We start from the raw sequence: 25779 nt of genomic DNA on the forward strand, positions 1-25779 counted from the left end.
ATGTCACTGACACGTAGTCACTGTCTCGACGTCACTGCCTCGACGTCACTGTCTCGTCGTCACTGTCTCAATGTCACTATCACGGCGTCACTGTCTCGTCGTCACTGTCTAGATGTCACTGTCTCGTCGTCACTGTCTAGTTGTCACTGTCTCGACGTCACTGTCCCGTTGTCACTGTCTCGATGTCACTGTCACGTCGTCACTGTCTAGACGTCACTGCCTCGATGTCACTGTCTCGACGTCACTGTCTCGACGTCACTGTCTCGACGTCACTGTCTCGTCGTCACTGCCTCGATGTCACTGTCTCGTCGTCACTGTCTTGTTGTCACTGTCTCGACGTCACTGCCTCGACGTCACTGTCTCGTCGTCACTGTCTCGATGTCACTGTCTCATCGTCACTGTCTCGATGTCACTGTCACGTCGTCACTGTCTCGTCGTCACTGTCTCGTCGTCACTGTCTCGATGTCAATGTCACGACGTCACTGTCACGTCATCACTGTCTCATCGTCACAGTCTCGACGTCACTGTCTTGACGTCACTGTCTCGATGTCACTGTCTCGTCGTCACTGTCTCGACGTCACTGTCTCGATGTCACTGACACGTTGTCACTGTCTCGATGTCACTGTCACGACGTCACTGTCCCGTCGTCACTGTCTCGTCGTCACTGTCTCGATGTCACTGTCTCGTCGTCACTGTCTCGATGTCACTGTCTCGACGTCACTGTCTCATCGTCACTGTCTCGATGTCACTGTCTCGTCGTGACTGTCTCGTCGTCACTGTCTCGTCGTCACTGTCTCGACGTCACTGTCTCGACGTCACTGTCTCGTCGTCACTGTCTCGACGTCACTGTCTCGATGTCACTGCCTCGATGTCACTGTCTCGACGTCACTGCCTTGACGTCACTGCCTCGACGTCACTGTCTCGTCGTCACTGCCTTGATGTCACTGCCTCGACGTCACTGCCTTGCCGTCACTGCCTCGACGTCACTGTCTCGTCGTCACTGTCTCGACGTCACTGCCTCGACGTCACTGTCTCGTCGTCACTGTCTCGTCGTCACTGCCTCGTCGTCACTGCCTCGTCGTCACTGCCTCGACGTCACTGTCTCGTCGTCACTGCCTCGTCGTCACTGTCTCGACGTCACTGCCTCGACGTCACTGTCTCGTCGTCACTGCCTCGTCGTCACTGTCTTGACGTCACTGTCTCATTGTCACTGTCTCGTTGTCACTGTCTCGACGTCACTGTCTCGACGTCACTGTCTCATTGTCACTGTCTCATCGTCACTGTCACGACGCTCGACGTCACTGTCTCGACGTCACTGTCACGTAGTCACTGTCTCATCGTCACTGTCATGACGTCACTGTCTCGATGTCACTGTCACGTAGTCACTGTCACGTAGTCACTGTGTCGACGTCACTGTCTCGATGTCACTGTAGCGACGTCACTGTATCGACGTCACTGTCACGACGTCACTGTCACGACGTCACTGTCCCGTCGTCACTGTCTCGTCGTCACTGTCTCGACGTCACTGTCTCGACGTCATTGTCTCGACGTCACTGTCTCGACGTCACTGTCTCGACGTCACTGTCTCGTCGTCACTGCCTTGACGTCACTGTCTCGACGTCACTGTCTCGACGTCACTGTCTCGACGTCACTGTCTCGTCGTCACTGCCTCGACGTCACTGTCTCGTCGTCACTGTCTTGTTGTCACTGTCTCGACGTCACTGCCTCGACGTCACTGTCTCGATGTCACTGTCACGTCGTCACTGTCTCGTCGTCACTGTCTCGATGTCACTGTCTCGTCGTCACTGTCTCGTCGTCACTGTCTCGATGTCACTGTCTCGTCATCACTGTCTCGATGTCACTGTCACGACGTCACTGTCACGTCATCACTGTCTCATCGTCACAGTCTCGACGTCACTGTCTTGACGTCACTGTCTCGATGTCTCTGTCTCGTCGTCACTGTCTCGACGTCACTGTCTTGATGTCACTGACACGTCGTCACTGCCTTGATGTCACTGTCACGACGTCACTGTCTTGACGTCACTGCCTCGACGTCACTGTCTCGTCGTCACTGTCTCGACGTCACTGCCTCGACGTCACTGTCTCGTCGTCACTGTCTCGACGTCACTGTCTCGATGTCACTGACACGTCGTCACTGCCTTGATGTCACTGCCTCGACGTCACTGCCTTGACGTCACTGCCTCGACGTCACTGTCTCGTCGTCACTGTCTCGACGTCACTGCCTCGACGTCACTGTCTCGTCGTCACTGTCTCGTCGTCACTGCCTCGTCGTCACTGCCTCGACGTCACTGTCTCGTCGTCACTGCCTCGTCGTCACTGTCTCGACGTCACTGCCTCGACGTCACTGTCTCGTTGTCACTGCCTCGTCGTCACTGTCTTGACGTCACTGTCTCATTGTCACTGTCTCGTTGTCACTGTCTCGACGTCACTGTCTCGACGTCACTGTCTCATTGTCACTGTCTCATCGTCACTGTCACGACGTCACTGTCTCGACGTCACTGTCTCGACGTCACTGTCACGTAGTCACTGTCTCATCGTCACTGTCATGACGTCACTGTCTCGATGTCACCGTCTCGTCGTCACTGTCACGACGTCACTGTCTCGATGTCACTGTCACGTAGTCACTGTCACGTAGTCACTGTGTCGACGTCACTGTCTCGATGTCACTGTAGCGACGTCACTGTATCGACATCACTGTCACGACGTCACTGTCACGACGTCACTGTCCCGTCGTCACTGTCTCGTCGTCACTGTCTCGACGTCACTGTCTCGACGTCATTGTCTCGACGTCACTGTCTCGACGTCACTGTCTCGACGTCACTGTCTCGTCGTCACTGCCTCGACGTCACTGCCTCGACGTCACTGTCTCGACGTCACTGTCTCGACGTCACTGTCTCGACGTCACTGTCTCGTCGTCACTGCCTCGACGTCACTGTCTCGTCGTCACTGTCTTGTTGTCACTGTCTCGACGTCACTGCCTCGACGTCACTGTCTCGATGTCACTGTCACGTCGTCACTGTCTCGTCGTCACTGTCTCGTCGTCACTGTCTCGATGTCACTGTCTCGTCGTCACTGTCTCGTCGTCACTGTCTCGATGTCACTGTCTCGTCATCACTGTCTCGATGTCACTGTCACGTCGTCACTGTCTCGTCGTCACTGTCTCGTCGTCACTGTCTCGATGTCACTGTCACGATGTCACTGTCACGACGTCACTGTCACGTCATCACTGTCTCATCGTCACAGTCTCGACGTCACTGTCTTGACGTCACTGTCTCGATGTCTCTGTCTCGTCGTCACTGTCTCGACGTCACTGTCTCGATGTCACTGACACGTCGTCACTGTCTCGATGTCACTGTCTCGACGTCACTGTCTCGACGTCACTGTCTCATTGTCACTGTCTCATCGTCACTGTCACGACGTCACTGTCTCGACGTCACTGTCTCGACGTCACTGTCACGTAGTCACTGTCTCATCGTCACTGTCATGACGTCACTGTCTCGATGTCACTGTCTCGTCGTCACTGTCACGACGTCACTGTCTCGATGTCACTGTCACGTAGTCACTGTCACGTAGTCACTGTGTCGACGTCACTGTCTCGATGTCACTGTAGCGACGTCACTGTATCGACGTCACTGTCACGACGTCACTGTCACGACGTCACTGTCCCGTCATCACTGTCTCGTCGTCACTGTCTCGACGTCACTGTCTCGATGTCACTGTCACGTCGTCACTGTCTCGATGTCACTGTCTCGACGTGACTGTCTCGATGTCACTGTCTCGTCGTCACTGTCTCGATGTCACTGTCTCGACGTCACTGTCTCGACGTCACTGTCTCGACGTCACTGTCTCGACGTCACTGTCTCATTGTCACTGTCTCGATGTCACTGTCTCGACGTCACTGTCTCGACGTCACTGTCTCGACGTCACTGTCTCGACGTCACTGTCTCGACGTCACTGTCTCGGCGTCACTGTCTCGACGTCACATCTCGTCGTCACTGTCTCGACGTCACTGTCTCGTCGTCACTGTCTCGTCGTCACTGCCTCGATGTCACTGTCACGACGTTACTGGCTCGATGTCACTGTCTCGACGTCACTGTCCAGACGTCACTGTCACGACGTCACTGTCTCGATGTCACTGACACGTAGTCACTGTCTCGACGTCACTGTCTCGACGTCACTGTCTCGATGTCACTGTATCGACATCACTGTCACGACGTCACTGTCACGACGTCACTGTCCCGTCGTCACTGTCTCGTCGTCACTGTCTCGACGTCACTGTCTCGTCGTCACTGCCTCGACGTCACTGTCTCGTCGTCATTGCCTCGACGTCACTGCCTCGACGTCACTGTCTCGTCGTCACTGTCTCGTCGTCACTGTCTCGACGTCACTGCCTCGACGTCACTGTCTCGTTGTCACTGCCTCGTCGTCACTGTCTTGACGTCACTGTCTCATTGTCACTGTCTTGTCATTACTGTCACAACGTCACTGTCTCATTGTCACTGTCTCGTTGTCACTGTCTCGACGTCACTGTCTCGACGTCACTGTCACGTAGTCACTGTCTCATCGTCACTGTCATGACGTCACTGTCTCGATGTCACTGTCTCGATGTCACTGTCTCGGCGTCACTGTCACGACGTCACTGTCTCGATGTCACTGACACGTAGTCACTGTCTCGACGTCACTGTCTCGACGTCACTGTCTCGATGTCACTGTATCGACGTCACTGTCACGACGTCACTGTCACGACGTCACTGTCTCGTCGTCACTGTCTCGACGTCACTGTCTCGTCGTCACTGCCTCGACGTCACAGCCTCGACGTCACTGTCTCGACGTCACTGTCTCGACGTCACTGTCTCGACGTCACTGTCTCGTCTTCACTGCCTCGACGTCACTGTCTCGTCGTCACTGTCTCGTTGTCACTGTCTCGACGTCACTGCCTCGACGTCACTGTCTCGTCGTCACTGTCTCGATGTCACTGTCTCGTTGTCACTGTCTCAATGTCACTGTCACGTCGTCACTGTCTCGTCGTCACTGTCTCGTTGTCACTGTCTCGATGTCACTGTCACGATGTCACTGTCACGACGTCACTGTCACGTCATCACTGTCTCATCGTCACAGTCACGACGTCACTGTCTCATCGTCACAGTCTCGACGTCACTGTCTCGATGTCACTGTCTCGTCGTCACTGTCTCGACGTCACTGTCTCGATGTCACTGACACGTTGTCACTGTCTCGATGTCACTGTCACGACGTCACTGTCCCGTCGTCACTGTCTCGTCGTCACTGTCTCGATGTCACTGTCTCGTCGTCACTGTCTCGATGTCACTGTCTCGACGTCACTGTCTCATCGTCACTGTCTCGATGTCACTGTCTCGTCGTGACTGTCTCGTCGTCACTGTCTCGTCGTCACTGTCTCGACGTCACTGTCTCGACGTCACTGTCTCGTCGTCACTGTCTCGACGTCACTGTCTCGATGTCACTGCCTCGATGTCACTGCCTCGATGTCACTGTCTCGACGTCACTGCCTTGACGTCACTGCCTCGACGTCACTGTCTCGTCGTCACTGCCTTGATGTCACTGCCTCGACGTCACTGCCTTGACGTCACTGCCTCGACGTCACTGTCTCGTCGTCACTGTCTCGACGTCACTGCCTCGACGTCACTGTCTCGTCGTCACTGTCTCGTCGTCACTGCCTCGTCGTCACTGCCTCGTCGTCACTGCCTCGACGTCACTGTCTCGTCGTCACTGCCTCGTCGTCACTGTCTCGACGTCACTGCCTCGACGTCACTGTCTCGTCGTCACTGCCTCGTCGTCACTGTCTTGACGTCACTGTCTCGTTGTCACTGTCTCGTTGTCACTGTCTCGACGTCACTGTCTCGACGTCACTGTCTCATTGTCACTGTCTCATCGTCACTGTCACGACGTCACTGTCTCGACGTCACTGTCTCGACGTCACTGTCACGTAGTCACTGTCTCATCGTCACTGTCATGACGTCACTGTCTCGATGTCACTGTCTCGTCGTCACTGTCACGACGTCACTGTCTCGATGTCACTGTCACGTAGTCACTGTCACGTAGTCACTGTGTCGACGTCACTGTCTCGATGTCACTGTAGCGACGTCACTGTATCGACGTCACTGTCACGACGTCACTGTCACGACGTCACTGTCCCGTCATCACTGTCTCGTCGTCACTGTCTCGACGTCACTGTCTCGATGTCACTGTCACGTCGTCACTGTCTCGATGTCACTGTCTCGACGTCACTGTCTCGATGTCACTGTCACGTCGTCACTGTCTCGATGTCACTGTCTCGACGTCACTGTCTCGACGTCACTGTCTCGACGTCACTGTCTCATTGTCACTGTCTCGTTGTCACTGTCTCGACGTCACTGTCTCGACGTCACTGTCTCATTGTCACTGTCACGACGTCACTGTCTCGACGTCACTGTCTCGACGTCACTGTCACGTAGTCACTGTCTCATCGTCACTGTCATGACGTCACTGTCTCGATGTCACTGTCTCGTCGTCACTGTCACGACGTCACTGTCTCGATGTCACTGTCACGTAGTCACTGTCACGTAGTCACTGTGTCGACGTCACTGTCTCGATGTCACTGTAGCGACGTCACTGTATCGACGTCACTGTCACGACGTCACTGTCACGACGTCACTGTCCCGTCATCACTGTCTCGTCGTCACTGTCTCGACGTCACTGTCTCGATGTCACTGTCACGTCGTCACTGTCTCGATGTCACTGTCTCGATGTCACTGTCTCGATGTCACTGTCACGTCGTCACTGTCTCGATGTCACTGTCTCGACGTCACTGTCTCGACGTCACTGTCTCGACGTCACTGTCTCGACGTCACTGTCTCGTCGTCACTGTCTCGTCATCACTGCCTCGACGTCACTGTCTCGTCGTCACTGTCTTGTTGTCACTGTCTCGACGTCACTGCCTCGACGTCATTGTCTCGTCGTCACTGTCTCGATGTCACTGTCTCGTCGTCGCTGTCTCGATGTCACTGTCACGTTGTCACTGTCTCGTCGTCACTGTCTCGTCGTCACTGTCTCGATGTCACTGTCACGATGTCACTGTCTCGACATCACTGTCTCGACGTCACTGTCTAGACATCACTGTCTCGACGTCACTGTCTTGACGTCACTGTCTCGATGTCACTGTCTCGTCGTCACTGTCTCGATGTCACTGTCACGTCATCACTGTCTCGTCGTCACTGTCTCGATGTCACTGTCTCGATGTCACTGTCACGTCGTCACTGTTTCGTCGTCACTGTCTCATCGTCACTCTCTAGATGTCACTGTCACGACGTCACTGTCACGACGTCACTGTCACGACGTCACTGTCACGTCATCACTGTCACGTCGACACTGTCTCGATGTCACTGTCTCGTCGTCACTGTCTCGATGTCACTGTCACGACGTCACTGTCACGTCATCACTGTCTCGTCGTCACTGTCTCGACGTCACTGTCTCGTCGTCACTGTCTCGATGTCACTGTCACGTCGTCACTGTCTCGTCGTCACTGTCTCGTCGTCACTGTCTCGATGTCACTGTCACGACGTCACTGTCACGTCATCACTGTCTCATCGTCACTGTCTCGATGTCACTGTCTCGTCGTGACTGTCTCGATGTCACTGTCTCGTCGTCACTGTCTCGTCGTCACTGTCTCGACGTCACTGTCTCGATGTCACTGTCACGTCGTCACTGTCTCGATGTCACTGTCTCGACGTCACTGTCTCGATGTCACTGTCACGTCGTCACTGTCTCGATGTCACTGTCTCGACGTCACTGTCTCGACGTCACTGTCTCGACGTCACTGTCTCGACGTCACTGTCTCGGCGTCACTGTCTCGACGTCACATCTCGTCGTCACTGTCTCGACGTCACTGTCTCGTCGTCACTGTCTCGTCGTCACTGCCTCGATGTCACTGTCACGACGTTACTGGCTCGATGTCACTGTCTCGACGTCACTGTCCAGACGTCACTGTCACGACGTCACTGTCTCGATGTCACTGACACGTAGTCACTGTCTCGACGTCACTGTCTCGACGTCACTGTCTCGATGTCACTGTATCGACATCACTGTCACGACGTCACTGTCACGACGTCACTGTCCCGTCGTCACTGTCTCGTCGTCACTGTCTCGACGTCACTGTCTCGTCGTCACTGCCTCGACGTCACTGTCTCGTCGTCATTGCCTCGACGTCACTGCCTCGACGTCACTGTCTCGTCGTCACTGTCTCGTCGTCACTGTCTCGACGTCACTGCCTCGACGTCACTGTCTCGTTGTCACTGCCTCGTCGTCACTGTCTTGACGTCACTGTCTCATTGTCACTGTCTTGTCATTACTGTCACAACGTCACTGTCTCATTGTCACTGTCTCGTTGTCACTGTCTCGACGTCACTGTCTCGACGTCACTGTCACGTAGTCACTGTCTCATCGTCACTGTCATGACGTCACTGTCTCGATGTCACTGTCTCGATGTCACTGTCTCGGCGTCACTGTCACGACGTCACTGTCTCGATGTCACTGACACGTAGTCACTGTCTCGACGTCACTGTCTCGACGTCACTGTCTCGATGTCACTGTATCGACGTCACTGTCACGACGTCACTGTCACGACGTCACTGTCTCGTCGTCACTGTCTCGACGTCACTGTCTCGTCGTCACTGCCTCGACGTCACAGCCTCGACGTCACTGTCTCGACGTCACTGTCACGTAGTCACTGTCTCATCGTCACTGTCATGACGTCACTGTCTCGATGTCACTGTCTCGATGTCACTGTCTCGGCGTCACTGTCACGACGTCACTGTCTCGATGTCACTGACACGTAGTCACTGTCTCGACGTCACTGTCTCGACGTCACTGTCTCGATGTCACTGTATCGACGTCACTGTCACGACGTCACTGTCACGACGTCACTGTCTCGTCGTCACTGTCTCGACGTCACTGTCTCGTCGTCACTGCCTCGACGTCACAGCCTCGACGTCACTGTCTCGACGTCACTGTCTCGACGTCACTGTCTCGACGTCACTGTCTCGTCTTCACTGCCTCGACGTCACTGTCTCGTCGTCACTGTCTCGTTGTCACTGTCTCGACGTCACTGCCTCGACGTCACTGTCTCGTCGTCACTGTCTCGATGTCACTGTCTCGTCGTCACTGTCTCAATGTCACTGTCACGTCGTCACTGTCTCGTCGTCACTGTCTCGTTGTCACTGTCTCGATGTCACTGTCACGATGTCACTGTCACGACGTCACTGTCACGTCATCACTGTCTCATCGTCACAGTCTCGACGTCACTGTCTTGATGTCACTGTATCGACGTCACTGTCACGACGTCACTGTCACGACGTCACTGTCTCGTCGTCACTGCCTCGACGTCACAGCCTCGACGTCACTGTCTCGACGTCACTGTCTCGACGTCACTGTCTCGACGTCACTGTCTCGTCTTCACTGCCTCGACGTCACTGTCTCGTCGTCACTGTCTCGGCGTCACTGTCACGACGTCACTGTCTCGATGTCACTGACACGTAGTCACTGTCTCGACGTCACTGTCTCGACGTCACTGTCTCGATGTCACTGTATCGACGTCACTGTCACGACGTCACTGTCACGACGTCACTGTCTCGTCGTCACTGTCTCGACGTCACTGTCTCGTCGTCACTGCCTCGACGTCACAGCCTCGACGTCACTGTCTCGACGTCACTGTCTCGACGTCACTGTCTCGACGTCACTGTCTCGTCTTCACTGCCTCGACGTCACTGTCTCGTCGTCACTGTCTCGTTGTCACTGTCTCGACGTCACTGCCTCGACGTCACTGTCTCGTCGTCACTGTCTCGATGTCACTGTCTCGTCGTCACTGTCTCAATGTCACTGTCACGTCGTCACTGTCTCGTCGTCACTGTCTCGTTGTCACTGTCTCGATGTCACTGTCACGATGTCACTGTCACGACGTCACTGTCACGTCATCACTGTCTCATCGTCACAGTCTCGACGTCACTGTCTTGATGTCACTGTCTCGATGTCACTGTCTCGTCGTCACTGTCTCGACGTCACTGTCTCGATGTCACTGACACGTTGTCACTGTCTCGATGTCACTGTCACGACGTCACTGTCACGACGTCACTGTCCCGTCATCACTGTCTCCTCGTCACTGTCTCGACGTCACTGTCTCGACGTCACTGTCTCGACGTCACTGTCTCGTCGTCACTGTCTCGTCGTCACTGCCTCGACGTCACTGCCTCGACGTCACTGTCTCGACGTCACTGTCCCGTCGTCACTGTCTCATTGTCACTGTCTCGTCGTCACTGTCTCGACATCACTGTCTCGACATCACTGTCTCGACGTCACTGTCTAGACGTCACTGTCTCGACGTCACTGTCTCGACATCACTGTCACGACATCACTGTCTCGACGTCACTGTCTAGACGTCACTGTCTCGACGTCACTGTCTCGTCGTCACTGCCTCGACGTCACTGTCTCGACGTCACTGTCTTGTTGTCACTGTCTCGGCATCACTGCCTCGACGTCACTGTCTCGTCGTCACTGTCTCAATGTCACTATCACGGCGTCACTGTCTCGTCGTCACTGTCTAGATGTCACTGTCTCGTCGTCACTGTCTAGTTGTCACTGTCTCGACGTCACTGTCCCGTTGTCACTGTCTCGATGTCACTGTCACGTCGTCACTGTCTAGACGTCACTGCCTCGATGTCACTGTCTCGACGTCACTGTCTCGACGTCACTGTCTCGACGTCACTGTCTCGTCGTCACTGCCTCGATGTCACTGTCTCGTCGTCACTGTCTTGTTGTCACTGTCTCGACGTCACTGCCTCGACGTCACTGTCTCGTCGTCACTGTCTCGATGTCACTGTCTCATCGTCACTGTCTCGATGTCACTGTCACGTCGTCACTGTCTCGTCGTCACTGTCTCGTCGTCACTGTCTCGATGTCAATGTCACGACGTCACTGTCACGTCATCACTGTCTCATCGTCACAGTCTCGACGTCACTGTCTCGACGTCACTGTCTCGATGTCACTGTCTCGTCGTCACTGTCTCGACGTCACTGTCTCGATGTCACTGACACGTTGTCACTGTCTCGATGTCACTGTCACGACGTCACTGTCCCGTCGTCACTGTCTCGTCGTCACTGTCTCGATGTCACTGTCTCGTCGTCACTGTCTCGATGTCACTGTCTCGACGTCACTGTCTCATCGTCACTGTCTCGATGTCACTGTCTCGTCGTGACTGTCTCGTCGTCACTGTCTCGTCGTCACTGTCTCGACGTCACTGTCTCGACGTCACTGTCTCGTCGTCACTGTCTCGACGTCACTGTCTCGATGTCACTGCCTCGATGTCACTGTCTCGACGTCACTGCCTTGACGTCACTGCCTCGACGTCACTGTCTCGTCGTCACTGCCTTGATGTCACTGCCTCGACGTCACTGCCTTGCCGTCACTGCCTCGACGTCACTGTCTCGTCGTCACTGTCTCGACGTCACTGCCTCGACGTCACTGTCTCGTCGTCACTGTCTCGTCGTCACTGCCTCGTCGTCACTGCCTCGTCGTCACTGCCTCGACGTCACTGTCTCGTCGTCACTGCCTCGTCGTCACTGTCTCGACGTCACTGCCTCGACGTCACTGTCTCGTCGTCACTGCCTCGTCGTCACTGTCTTGACGTCACTGTCTCATTGTCACTGTCTCGTTGTCACTGTCTCGACGTCACTGTCTCGACGTCACTGTCTCATTGTCACTGTCTCATCGTCACTGTCACGACGTCACTGTCTCGACGTCACTGTCTCGACGTCACTGTCACGTAGTCACTGTCTCATCGTCACTGTCATGACGTCACTGTCTCGATGTCACTGTCTCGTCGTCACTGTCACGACGTCACTGTCTCGATGTCACTGTCACGTAGTCACTGTCACGTAGTCACTGTGTCGACGTCACTGTCTCGATGTCACTGTAGCGACGTCACTGTATCGACGTCACTGTCACGACGTCACTGTCACGACGTCACTGTCCCGTCATCACTGTCTCGACGTGACTGTCTCGACGTCACTGTCGAGATTTCACTGTCTCGACGTCACTGTCTCGTCATCACTGTCGAGATTTCACTGTCTTGATGTCACTGTCTCACGTCACTGTCACGACGTCACTGTCACGTTATCACTGTCATGTCGTCACTGTCACGTCGTCACTGTCTCGTCGTCACTGTCTAGATTTCACTGTCACGTCGTCACTGTCTAGGTTTCACTGTCTCGTCGTCACTGTCTAGATTTCACTGTCACGTCGTCACTGTCTAGATTTCACTGTCTCGTCGTCACTGTCTAGATTTCACTGTCACGTCGTCACTGTCTAGATTTCACTGTCTTGTTGTCACTGTCTAGATGTCACTGTCTCGTTGTCACTGTCTCAATGTCACTGTCTCGATGTCACTGTCATGACGTCACTGTCACGAAGTCGCTGTCTTGACTTCACTGTCTCAACGTCACTGTCTTGTTGTCACTGTCATGACGTCACTGTCACGAAGTCACTGTCTCGATGTCACTGTCTCGATGTCACTGTCTCGACATTACTGTCTCGACGTCACTGTCTCGACGTCACTGTCTCGTCGTCACTGTCTCGACGTCCCTGTCTCGTCGTCACTGTCTCATCGTCACTGCCTCGACGTCACTGTCTCGACGTCACTGCCTCGACGTCACTGCCTCGACGTCACTGTCTCGTCGTCATTGCCTCGACGTCACTGCCTCGACGTCACTGTCTCGTCGTCACTGTCTCGTCGTCACTGTCTCGTCGTCACTGTCTTGACGTCACTGTCTCGTTGTCACTGCCTCGTCGTCACTGTCTTGACGTCACTGTCTCATTGTCACTGTCTTGTCGTCACTGTCACAACGTCACTGTCTCATTGTCACTGTCTCGTTGTCACTGTCTCGACGTCACTGTCACAACGTCACTGTCTCATTGTCACTGTCTCGTTGTCACTGCCTCGACGTCACTGTCTCGACGTCACTGTCTCGATGTCACTGTCTCGTCGTCACTGTCTCGACGTCACTGTCTCGACGTCACTGTCTCGACGTCACTGTCTCGACGTCACTGTCTCGATGTCACTGTCTCGTCGTCACTGTATCGACGTCACTGTCTAGACGTCACTGTCTCAACGTCACTGTCTCGTCATCACTGTCTCGACGTCACTGTCTCGACGTCACTGTCACGTAATCACTGTCTCATCGTCACTGTCTCGTCGTCACTGTCTCGACGTCACTGTCTAGACGTCACTGTCTCGTCGTCACTGTCTCGACGTCACTGTCTAGACGTCACTGTCTTGCCGTCACTGTCTAGACGTCACTGTCTCAGTGTCACTGTCACGACGTCACTGTCACAACGTCACTGTCCCGTTGTCATTGTCATGACGTCACTGTCTAGACGTCACTGTCACGGCGTCACTGTCTCAGCGTCACTGTCTCATCATCACTGTCTCGTCGTCACTGTCTCAATGTCACTGTCCCGTTGTCACTGTCTCGACGTCACTGTCACGTCGTCACTGTCTAGATGTCACTGTCTAGATGTCACTGTCTCGTCGTCACTGTCCCGTTGTCACTGTCTCGACATCACTGTCACGTCGTCACTGTCTCGATGTCACTGTCACGTCGTCACTGTCTAGTTGTCACTGCCTCGACGTCACTGCCTCGACGTCACTGCCTCGTTGTCACTGCCTCGATGTCACTGTCTCGACGTCACTTTCTCGTCGTCACTGTCTCGACGTCACTGTCTCGACGTCACTGCCTCGACGTCACTGTCTCGTCGTCACTGTCTCGACGTCACTGTCTCGTCGTCACTGTCTCGACGTCACTGTCTCGTCGTCACTGTCTCGACGTCGCTGCCTCGACGTCACTGTCTCGTCGTCATTGCCTCGACGTCACTGCCTCGACGTCACTGTCTCGTTGTCACTGCCTCGTCGTCACTGTCTTGACGTCACTGTCTCATTGTCACTGTCTCGTTGTCACTGTCTCGACGTCACTGTCACGTAGTCACTGTCACGTAGTCACTGTCTCGACATCACTGTCTCGATGTCACTGTCTCATCGTCACTGTCATGACGTCACTGTCTCGATGTCACTGTCTCGTCGTCACTGTCACGACGTCACTGTCTCGACATCACTGTCTCGACATCACTGTCTCGACGTCACTGTCTAGACGTCACTGTCTCGACGTCACTGTCTCGTCGTCACTGCCTCGACGTCACTGTCTCGACGTCACTGTCTTGTTGTCACTGTCTCGACATCACTGTCTCGTCGTCACTGTCTCGATGTCACTGTCACGTCGTCACTGTCTCGATGTCACTGTCACGTCGTCACTGTCTCGATGTCACTGTCTCGTCGTCACTGTCTCGATGTCACTGTCTCGTCGTCACTGTCTCGTCGTCACTGTCTCGATGTCACTGTCACGTTGTCACTGTCTCGACGTCACTGTCTCGACGTCACTGTCTCGTCGTCACTGTCTCGATGTCACTGTCACGTCGTCACTGTCTCGTCGTCACTGTCTCGTCGTCACTGCCTCGACGTCACTGTCTCGTCGTCACTGTCTTGTTGTCACTGTCTCGACGTCACTGCCTCGACGTCACTGTCGAGATTTCACTGTCTCGACGTCACTGTCTCATCATCACTGTCGAGATGTCACTGTCTAGATTTCACTGTCAGGTCGTCACTGTCTAGATTTCACTGTCTCGTCGTCACTGTCTAGATTTCACTGTCTCGTCGTCACTGTCTAGATGTCACTGTCACGGCGTCACTGTCTCGTTGTCACTGTCTAGATGTCACTGTCTCGTTGTCACTGTCTCGATGTCACTGTCTCGACGTCACTGTCTCGATGTCACTGTCTCGTTGTCACTGTCTCGATGTCACTGTCTCGACGTCACTGTCTCGATGTCACTGTCTCGTCGTCACTGTCTCGATGTCACTGTCTCGACATTACTGTCTCGACGTCACTGTCTCGACGTCACTGTCTCGTCGTCACTGTCTCGACGTCCCTGTCTCATCGTCACTGTCTCATCGTCACTGCCTCAACGTCACTGCCTCGACGTCACTGTCTCGTCGTCACTGCCTCGACGTCACTGTCTCGATTTCACTGCCTCGATGTCACTGTCTCGTCGTCACTGTCTCGTCGTCTCTGTCTCGACGTCACTGCCTCGACGTCACTGTCTCGTCGTCATTGCCTCGACGTCACTGTCTCGTCGTCAGTGTCTCGTTGTCACTGCCTCGTCGTCACTGTCTTGACGTCACTGTCTCATTGTCACTGTCTTGTCGTCACTGTCACAACGTCACTGTCTCATTGTCACTGTCTCGTTGTCACTGTCATGTCGTCACTGTCTCGACGTCACTGTCTCGACGTCACTGTCACGTAGTCACTGTCTCATCGTCACTGTCATGACGTCACTGTCTCGACGTCACAGTCTCGTCGTCACTGTCACGACGTCACTGTCTCGATGTCACAGTCTCGTCGTCACTGTATCGACGTCACTGTATCGACGTCACTGTCTCGACGTCACTGTCACGACGTCACTGTCCCGTCGTCACTGTCACGTCGTCACTGTCTCGACGTCACTGTCACGTCGTCACTGTCTCGACGTCACTGTCTCGACGTCCCTGTCTCGTCGTCACTGTCTCGTCGTCACTGTCTCGTCGTCACTGTCTAGACGTCACTGTCTCGTCGTCACTGTCTCGACGTCCCTGTCTCGTCGTCACTGTCTCATCGTCACTGTCTCGATGTCACTGTCTCGACGTCACTGTCACGACGTCCCTGTCTCGTCGTCACTGTCTTGTCGTCACTGTTTCATTGTCACTGTCTCGACGTCACTGTCTCGATGTCACAGTATCGTCGTCACTGTATCGACGTCACTGTATCGACGTCACTGTCTCGACGTCACTGTCACGACGTCACTGTCCCGTCGTCACTGTCTCATCGTCACTGTCTCGACGTCACTGTCTCGACATCACTGTCTCGACGTCACTGTCTCAACGTCACTGTCTAGACGTCACTGTCTCGACGTCACTGTCTCGTCGTCACTGCCTCGACGTCACTGTCTCGTAGTCACTGTCTTGTTGTCACTGTCTCGACGTCACTGCCTCGACGTCACTGTCTCGTCGTCACTGTCATGTCGTCACTGTCTCGATGTCACTGTCTCGATGTCACTGTCTCGACGTCACTATCTCGTCATCACTGTCACGTCGCCACTGTCATGGCATCACTGTCAGGTCGTCACTGTCTCGACGTCACTGTCTCGTCATCACTGTCGAGATGTCACTGTCACGTCGTCACTGTCTCGTTGTCACTGTCTTGTTGTCACTGTCTCGACGTCACTGCCTCGACGTCACTGTCTCGTCGTCACTGTCATGTCGTCACTGTCTCGATGTCACTGTCTCGATGTCACTGTCTCGACGTCACTGTCTCGTCGTCACTGTCACGTCGCCAATGTCATGGCATCACTGTCAGGTCGTCACTGTCTCGACGTCACTGTCTCGTCATCACTGTCGAGATGTCACTGTCACGTCGTCACTGTCACGTCGTCACTGTCTCGTCGTCACTGTCTAGATTTCACTGTCACGTCGTCACTGTCTAGATTTCACTGTCTCGTCGTCACTGTCTAGATGTCACTGTCACGTCGTCACTGTCTCGTTGTCACTGTCTAGATTTCACTGTCACGTCGTCACTGTCTAGATTTCACTGTCTCGTCGTCACTGTCTAGATGTCACTGTCACGGCGTCACTGTCTCGTTGTCACTGTCTAGATGTCACTGTCACGTCGTCACTGTCTCGTCGTCACTGTCTAGATTTCACTGTCACGTCGTCACTGTCTAGATTTCACTGTCTCGTCGTCACTGTCTAGATGTCACTGTCACGTCGTCACTGTCTCGTCGTCACTGTCTAGATTTCACTGTCACGTCGTCACTGTCTAGATTTCACTGTCTCGTCGTCACTGTCTAGATGTCACTGTCACGGCGTCACTGTCTCGTTGTCACTGTCTAGATGTCACTGTCTAGTTGTCACTGTCTCAATGTCACTGTCTCGTCGTCACTGTCTCGTCGTCACTGTCTCGTCGTCACTGTCTTTACTTCACTGTCTCGACGTCACTGTCTCGTTGTCACTGTCATGACGTCACTGTCACGAAGTCACTGTCTCGACGTCACTGTCTCGACGTCACAGTCACGTAGTCACTGTCTCGTCGTCACTGTCTAGATGTCACTGTCACGGCGTCACTGTCTCGACGTCACTGTCACGTCATCACTGTCATGTCGCCACTGTCATGGCATCACTGTCAGGTCGTCACTGTCTCGACGTCACTGTCTCGACGTCACTGTCGAGATTTCACTGTCTCGACGTCACTGTCTCGTCATCACTGTCGAGATGTCACTGTCATGTCGTCACTGTCACGTCGTCACTGTCTCGTCGTCACTGTCTAGATTTCACTGTCACGTCGTCACTGTCTAGATTTCACTGTCTCGTCGTCACTGTCTAGATGTCACTGTCACGGCGTCACTGTCTCGTTGTCACTGTCTAGATGTCACTGTCTCGTTGTCACTGTCTCAATGTCACTGTCTCGATGTCACTGTCTCGTCGTCACTGTCTCGTCGTCACTGTCTCGTCGTCACTGTCTTGACTTCACTGTCTCGACGTCACTGTCTCGTTGTCACTGTCATGACGTCACTGTCACGAAGTCACTGTCTCGACGTCACTGTCTCGACGTCACTGTCTCGTCGTCACTGTCTCGACGTCACTGTCTCGACGTCACTGTCTCGTCGTCACTGTCTCGACGTCACTGTCTCGACGTCACTGTCTCGACGTCACTGTCTCGTCGTCACTGTCTCGACGTCACTGCCTCGACGTCACTGCCTCGACGTCACTGTCTCGTCGTCACTGCCTCGACGTCACTGCCTCGACATCACTGTCTTGTCGTCACTGTCTCGTCATCACTGTCTCGTCGTCACTGTCTTGACGTCACTGTCTCATTGTCACTGTCTTGTCGTCACTGTCTTGACGTCACTGTCTCATTTTCACTGTCTTGTCGTCACTGTCTTGACGTCACTGTCTCATTGTCACTGTCTCGTTGTCACTGTCTCGTCGTCACTGTCTCGACGTTACTGTCTCGACGTCACTGTCACGTAGTCACTGTCTCATCGTCACTGTCATGACGTCACTGTCTCGATGTCACTGTCTCGTCGTCACTGCCTCGACGTCACTGCCTCGACATCACTGTCTTGTCGTCACTATCTCGTCGTCACTGTCATGATGTCACTGTCTCGTTGTCACTGTCTCGACGTCACTGTCTCGACGTCACTGTCTCGACGTCACAGTCACATAGTCACTTCTCGATGTCACTGTCTCGATGTCACTGTCTCGTCGTCACTGCCTCGACGTCACTGTCTCGACGTCACTGTCGAGATGTCACAGTCTCGACGTCACTGTCTCGTCGTCACAGTCACGTAGTCACTGTCTCGATGTCACTGTCTCGATGTCACTGTCTCGATGTCACTGTCTCGACGTCACTGTCTCAACGTCACAGTAACGTAGTCACTGTCTCGATGTCACTGTCTCGATGTCACTGTCTCAACGTCACTGTCTCGACGTCACAGTCACGTAGTCACTGTCTCGATGTCACTGTCTCGATGTCACTGTCTCGTCGTCACTGTCACGTCGCCACTGTCTCGACGTCACTGTCTCGTCGTCACTGTCGAGATGTCACAGTCTCGACGTCACTGTCTCGTCATCACTGTCGAGATGTCACTGTCTCGTTGTCAATGTCTCGTCGTCAATGTCTAGATTTCACTGTCTCGTCGTCACTGTCTAGATGTCACTGTCACGGCGTCACTGTCTCGTTGTCACTGCCTAGATGTCACTGTCTCGTTGTCACTGTCTCAATGTCACTGTCTCAATGTCACTGTCTAGATGTCACTGTCTCGTTGTCACTGTCTCGTCGTCACTGTCTCGTCGTCACTGCCTCGACGTCACTGTCTCGACGTCACTGTCTCGTCGTCACTGTCTCGTCGTCACTGTCTTGACGTCACTGTCTCGTTGTCACTGCCTCGTCGTCACTGTCTTGACGTTACAGTCTCGACGTCACTGTCACGTAGTCATTGTCTCATCGTCACTGTCTCGATGTCACTGTCTCGTCGTCACTGTCAGGACGTCACTGTCACGACGTCACTGTCTCGATGTCACTGTCTCGATGTCACTGTCTCGTCGTCACTGTATCGACGTCAGTGTATCGACGTCACTGTCACGACGTCACTGTCTCGTCGTCACTGTCTCGACGTCACTGTCTCGACGTCACTGTCTCGACGTCACTGTCTCGACGTCACTGTCTAGACGTCACTGTCTCGTCATCACTGTCTCGACGTCACTGTCACGGCGTCACTGTCACAACGTCACTGTCTAGACGTCACTGTCTCGACGTCACTGTCACGGCGTCACTGTCTAGACGTCACTGTCTCGACATCACCGTCACGGCGTCACTGTCTCGACGTCACTGTCTCGTTGTCACTGTCATGACGTCACTGTCTCGTCGTCACTGTCTCGTCGTCACTGTCACGAAGTCACTGTCTCGTCATCACTGTCACAACGTCACTGTCTAGATGTCACTGCCTCGTCGTCACTGCCTCGACTTCACTGTCTCGTCATCACTGTCTCGTCGTCACTATCTCGTCGTCACTGTCACGAAGTCACTGTCTCGTCGTCACTGTCACGACGTCACTGTCTCGTCGTCACTGTCTCGTCGTCACTGTCTCGACGTCACTGTCTTGATGTCACTGTCTCGATGTCACTGTCTCGTCGTCACTGTCTCGACGTCACTGTCTCGTCGTCACTGTCTCGACGTCACTGTGTCGATGTCACTGTCTCGATGTCACTGTCTTGATGTCACTGTCTCGACGTCACTGTCTCGTCGTCACTGTCTTGACGTCACTGTCTCGTCGTCACTGTCTCGACGTCACTGTCTTGATGTCACTGTCTCGACGTCACTGTCTCGTCGTCACTGTCTCGTCGTCACTGTCTCAATGTCACTGTCACGATGAATTGTTGTTTTGGTCTGTTAATTATTTTTTCATCTACTTTGCACTAACTGCCTTAAGATCAGAGATACCTTGAGCTGGGTTGTCTGACATCCCCATTTCCCACAACACATGACCTTGTCATTTCTGAATGAGACTGACAATTACAGGGAGGGTTTCCACTAGAGCGCTCCCAGTGTGGAGCTGCACTCAGTGATAGCTGGGCCCAGTGAATCCCCACAAATGTCCGTTCCATAGAAGCAGCACATGGCAGTCAGCACTGGAGGTGTGTTTCCCAATGGGGGCAGCTCTGCACCAGAAATACTGAATCGGAAAAGGTCTTTTTCATATCAATCATCTTCGAGGGCTATTACCTGAGGGAATTCCTGGAATACAGCCTTTCGCTGGAACACAGATCCATTCTGAATGGAAAACCAAGGGTTCTGTAATTACCCTGAATTAATGGAGCCTCTGTGCAGCACAGAGTGAGTGACCCTTACCCTGAATGAACTGTGACTCTGCACAGCTCCACAGTGAGTGACCCTTACCCTGAATGAACTGTGACTCTCCATAGTTATACAGGGTGACGCTTATGCTGCTGAATAAACACCTATTTGCATTGTGTCTTATCCTATCCATTTTCTGCAGCAAGTTCAAAGTATTTTCAAGTGAGACTGGTGATTTACAAGAGCCTAACAGCAATTTTTGAATATCTTCTCTGTGCAGGATTATACCAGACTGGGTGTTCCCCCAGCTCCCTGCAGTGAATGAGGAGACAGGTACTTACCATGATGGTGATAAGCACAGTTCACCTCATCAGTCTTGTCCAGACAATCATAAAAGTTGTTGCAGTTAAAGCTGGTGAAAAGACAGAGGCCATCATCACACAGAAACTCATCCCAGGCACAGCTCTCTGCAAGAAGAGAGACTGTATATCATCAGCAATCCTCAGTTAACAAACCCTTCCTGATGAGATTCAAGCCATGGCCCACAGAAATACATCCTAAACCTGTTGATAAGCTGATAACCTGTCTGCTCTGTGATGATACATCTGCGTTCCGATAACTCATCAGACATCCTCGAAAGCATTTGGGGTGTGAGAAGCTGACTGGTCTCCTAGAAGCCATTTGGCATGTGGTACCTGTCTGGTGTGCAGAGAAAAGAACTGTAATTGTATCATGGGAGCTATCAAGACTCCAAATTCAGCGAGACCCACCTTCCAGGCGAGTGGCAGGTGAAGGAACATGAAATGGGAGGGGTACACCTTCTATTGGAGAGGAAAAGCTGACAGTGACACCCCTGTCCTTGGAGTTAGCTCTGTCATTCAGAATAGGATCTTGGAGACACTGCCAGAACTCCCCAGATAACTCCTGACACTTCACCTACAGCTGAGCCGTAACCAACGTGCCACCACCATCATCGCTTCTGACTTGACCCTTGACTCTGGTAGAGATGTTAAGGAAAAGTTCCATTCTGACCTTGAAGAAGTCCTCAGTGCCATCCCAAAGGAAAAAAAAATCATCTTTCTGGGGGACTTCAATGCCAGGGTTGGCCGTGACTCTAATGTCAGGAGTGGAACCATTGGAAAAATGGGCTGGGAAAAGCCAATGTAAATGGTTTCCTCCAGCTGACAAAGTGAGCTCAGCAAGGCCTCATTATAACAAACACCTTCTTCCATCAGAAGGACAAATACAAAACCACACAGAAGCATCTTAGATCAAAGCATTGGCTCCTCCTGGATTATGTCATTGTTCAGGTAACCGAGTCTGTGTCACCCGATCTATGCGGAGGACTGATACCTGCTGCACAGATCATCGACCTGTCCAATCAGTGATGAGTATTCTCCAAGCACACGGTTCTAGAGCAGTTCAGTTGCAGAGAGGAAACCCAAGTACACTCACATCCAATCTGGAAAATCTTCACACACCCAACTCAATTCCAGAACAGTGGAATCAAATAAAGTCAGCTGGACTAGACTCCTGTGCCCAGGCCATTAGGATCGAGCATCATCATCACTAGGTGCTTCGATGAAAATCTTGCTGATATACGTGACCTCCGAGAACAAAAACAAGTGGCCATCAGTCAGGGGTGGGGTGGGGAGGATAGTTGGGGGCTGGGCAGGATAGTTGGAGGTGTGGGGGTAGTTGGGTGGGTGGAGAGGGTAGTCAGGGGGTTGTTGGGGGTGGTGGGGGTTGTAGATGGGGGGGGGGGTCCAGTGAGGGTTGGGGGTCACTAATGTGAAGGACTATGACCTCACCCTTTTTTAAAATAATATATATAGAGATATGCTTATTGCTATCTCTAAAAATTTAAAATTGGAAAAGGACCTAAAATGGCTGAATCTACGTCTGCCTGTGACCCTCGAACAAAAGAAGCAATGTGGCAGTATCAGGGAAACTCACACATCGTTATCTCTGAAGAGCCACTAATGACCCCCTGTGGGCTGCACAGGCCAAATTCAAAGAAAACTATACAAAGGCCATCTGCATTTCATAACCCAGGCTGGCCCACAGGAGTCCACTCATCTGCTAGGACAAAGGACCCCGCAACCTTCCTTTCAATTCGTATTGGTTGAGTGTGTGCAAGCAAACTAACCCTTTGAGTTCATCCTATCTCGGGTTTGCTATGGGATTATTAATAATTGGGGTTGGGAAAATATGCCACCATTTATAAAGGGGGAAGCAAAGCAAAGCACGTTTCTGTTTACAGACAGACGGTGAGAGGAGAAATTAATGCTGTTTAAATTAACCCCTCTCCTGTCCATAACACTAGTATAGTTACCCAGGACTGAGAAATGGTTTTAGTCCTTTTCCTGGATAACTATTCTTCCAAGAGAATCAGAACCATCCAAAGTCTCTGATATAAATCAGTTTCAGCGATTCCCAGTACAGGGTTATTCCTGTTGGAAGTTTAGACTTCCCGGGCAACTTCTGGGTACCTCTGGGGTACAGCCCTCCAGGGAATGGAAGTTCTGGGCCAGTTTGTCTTTAGACCTTCCAGAAGAACCTCTGACATGGTTTTCATTGCCAGATAAATCCAAGAAAAACACCCAGGACCAGGAACTCTTCATTGCATTCATCGACCTGACCAAAACATTTGACTCAGTAAATCGGGAGCCTCTGTGGATTGTACTCCAGAGATTTGGATGCCCAAGAAACTTCACCACAAGCCTGCAACTGCTTCATGATGATGTGGCTGAACTGTCTTGAGTGGGGGATCTGAAACAGTCCCCTTCAAAATCTGGACTGGGGTCAAGCAAGGCTGTGAGATAGCCCCTGGACTATTTACAATCTACCTGACGGTGGTTAGTCATCTCATCAAAGATCAACTGCCCTCTGGTATCAGTATTAAATCACACCGATATGGAAAACTCTTTAACCTCAGCTGCCTCTGCGCCAAAACTAAACTGGCCACCATAACATACATGATCTACAGTTTGCAGATGACTGCAGAGTCATTGCCCTCTCTGCACCTGGTTTGTAAGCCACTCTCAATCTCTTCAATTCTGCAACAAGAAATTCGGCCTGTCCTTGAGTGTTGCCAAAACAAAACTCATATCAACCCATACCCGGTCAGGCAACTATTCCACCCTCCATATATGTTGAAGCAGACACTCTGGAATATGTTGAGCATTTCCCACACCTTGGCCACTACCTCTCTCAAAAGGCCACCACTGACGGCGAGATCCAACATTGGATCAGCTGTGACAGCTCAGCCTTCTACAAGCTATGCCAGCGAGTGTTTGACAACAAAGACCTCCGCAAGTCAACAAAAGTCCTAGAGTACAGGGCAGTTATCGTCACCACACTCACATTGCTGACATTAATGACTGGGATGAGCTTGTTACCAATCGTTCAGAATGGCAATAACCTGTCCATCAAGCTGCATCAGGCTTTGAGTTACAACATCTTAACAATAATGCAGAGAGGCAGCAGAGAAGGAAAGGAAGCAAATCCCATTCTCTGGATCCACTTCCTCATGGGACCCCTTGCCCCATATGCTTAAAAATATGCAGGTCAAGAATTGGTCTGTTCAGTCCCATGAAGATCCACTGCAGAAACACACAGCTCTGAGTAGGCATTGTCCTCGAATCGATGAAGACCTATCTGATAGTGAGAATCCATCTGGTTTGTGATAACCTGTCTGAGCTACGATATCTCATCCAGCCTGCATTCACCTGTCTGCGACAATACTAATCTTCCTGAAGACCTTCGAACTCTTCAGACTCTCACGGCCAGCATCTATTGTTCCTCCTAAAGGTCTAAGCAAGTGCAGTTTAACCAGCGCCACTCAAATCAATCTGGCCACATCCCTAAACTGGCCCAATTCCTGAACAATTCCTTTAGCAATAACATAATTTGTCTCCTTTTGTACGATGATTCATCCCAGGCTTGTTGGTAAGTTCAAAAGCAAAATACTTCAGATGCTGGAAATCCAAAATCAAAACAGAAAATGCTGGAAATATTCAGCAGGTCAGGCAGCATCTGTAGAAAGAAACAGAGTTAACCTTCCAGATCGATGACCTTTCATCAGAACCCAATACTATGATGTTTGTGCCTCAGAGACAGAGAACTGAGGTTGATGAACCAATGATTAGCTGGGTTACAATTCTGGCCCCTTATCCCTGAATTTGGAGCCCAAGAGTTCTGGGAAAGTGCAGTCTGTGGAAATTAAAACCACATGGAAATGTACAGTAATTCCAAGACCTTAACCAGGACTTTAACCCTCTGGCTCTTCACAATCTCATTTAAAATATAATTTAGGAAACTCCACCTTCGGTAATTTATATCCCTCAATCAACATCTCTAAAACAGGTGATATGGTCATTATCATATTACTGTTGTGGGAGGTTGCTGTGCATAAATTGGCAGCCAAGTTTTCTACACTACAATGGTGACTACACTTTATAAAGTGCTTCATTGGTTAAAAAGCATTTTAGGATATCTGAGGTTGTGAAAGGTGCTTATAAAGCAAGTCTTGCTTTCAGACTGTATTCAGCCAGCCCGCACTTGCAAAACCCAAAACAAAATGTCCATTGTCAGATGTGATTCTGCGATTCTGAGTGTGCTCATAGTCACACTAACAACCAATTTAAGATAATCAGTCAAGCTTGTAACATGGCTCATTTACGCTTACTAGAAGCAGCATGTGTTCATACACAGGCGCCCATTCTCTGCAAACAAGAGGAATATTAAAGCCTTGCATCTTTTTTGAATTACCCAGCAGCTTGGGGAGCCTATAGTTCCCTGTTGTTTTCTGCATGGCAACACCTCAATTAATCAGGTTCGACTTGCCAACCAATCAGCACTCTTTTCTCCTGTAAATTGCTGCCATTGTTTGAAATTTGGCGTTCTGGTGTTTGTCCTGATGAGTGGAAGATGAAAATCTTCAGCAACATGTCTCTCTTTTCAGCAAGATCAATTTTTTTTCTTTCAAAGTGACTGTTAAAAGCTCCTGGGCCCTGTATCATCCAGACCCACACCATTGGATGCATCACAATAACTAATGATTCAGGTGTGTCCCTTTCTGGAACATTCCCTGTGCCCGAATATTGGGCCTCGGGGCTCATTTTCATGGAGTTGGAAAGCCACAGAGAGCCACTGGCAGCAGCTGGTGAAGATCACAGGGTGTGCTGCTCGTATCTGATCAGCTCTCAGGTAAATGCAGAAAGGGACAGAGGGGTAAGCCGGAAAATGGGAGAGAAAC

At 52.2% G+C, this 25779-nt stretch overlaps 1 protein-coding gene and 1 long non-coding RNA gene across 3 annotated transcripts in view; one reads left to right on the plus strand and one right to left on the minus strand.

Annotated features, from left to right (window-relative positions):
- LOC144671623 (uncharacterized) overlaps window positions 1-25779 on the plus strand; it is a 1108978-nt gene that overhangs the window by 409387 nt on the left and 673812 nt on the right. The gene's annotated exons all lie outside the window — the stretch shown is intronic.
- c1qtnf5 (C1q and TNF related 5) overlaps window positions 1-25779 on the minus strand; it is a 179145-nt gene that overhangs the window by 130667 nt on the left and 22699 nt on the right. For both annotated transcript variants that reach the window (XM_078533355.1, XM_078533348.1), the window contains exon 7: window positions 20861-20986. In XM_078533355.1, coding sequence (XP_078389481.1) covers window positions 20861-20986 — 126 coding nt within the window. The remainder of the gene's footprint in view (window positions 1-20860; window positions 20987-25779) is intronic.

The sequence above is a fragment of the Cetorhinus maximus genome, chromosome 2 (assembly GCF_964194155.1).
Source record: "Cetorhinus maximus chromosome 2, sCetMax3.hap1.1, whole genome shotgun sequence".
NCBI lineage: Eukaryota > Metazoa > Chordata > Chondrichthyes > Lamniformes > Cetorhinidae > Cetorhinus > Cetorhinus maximus.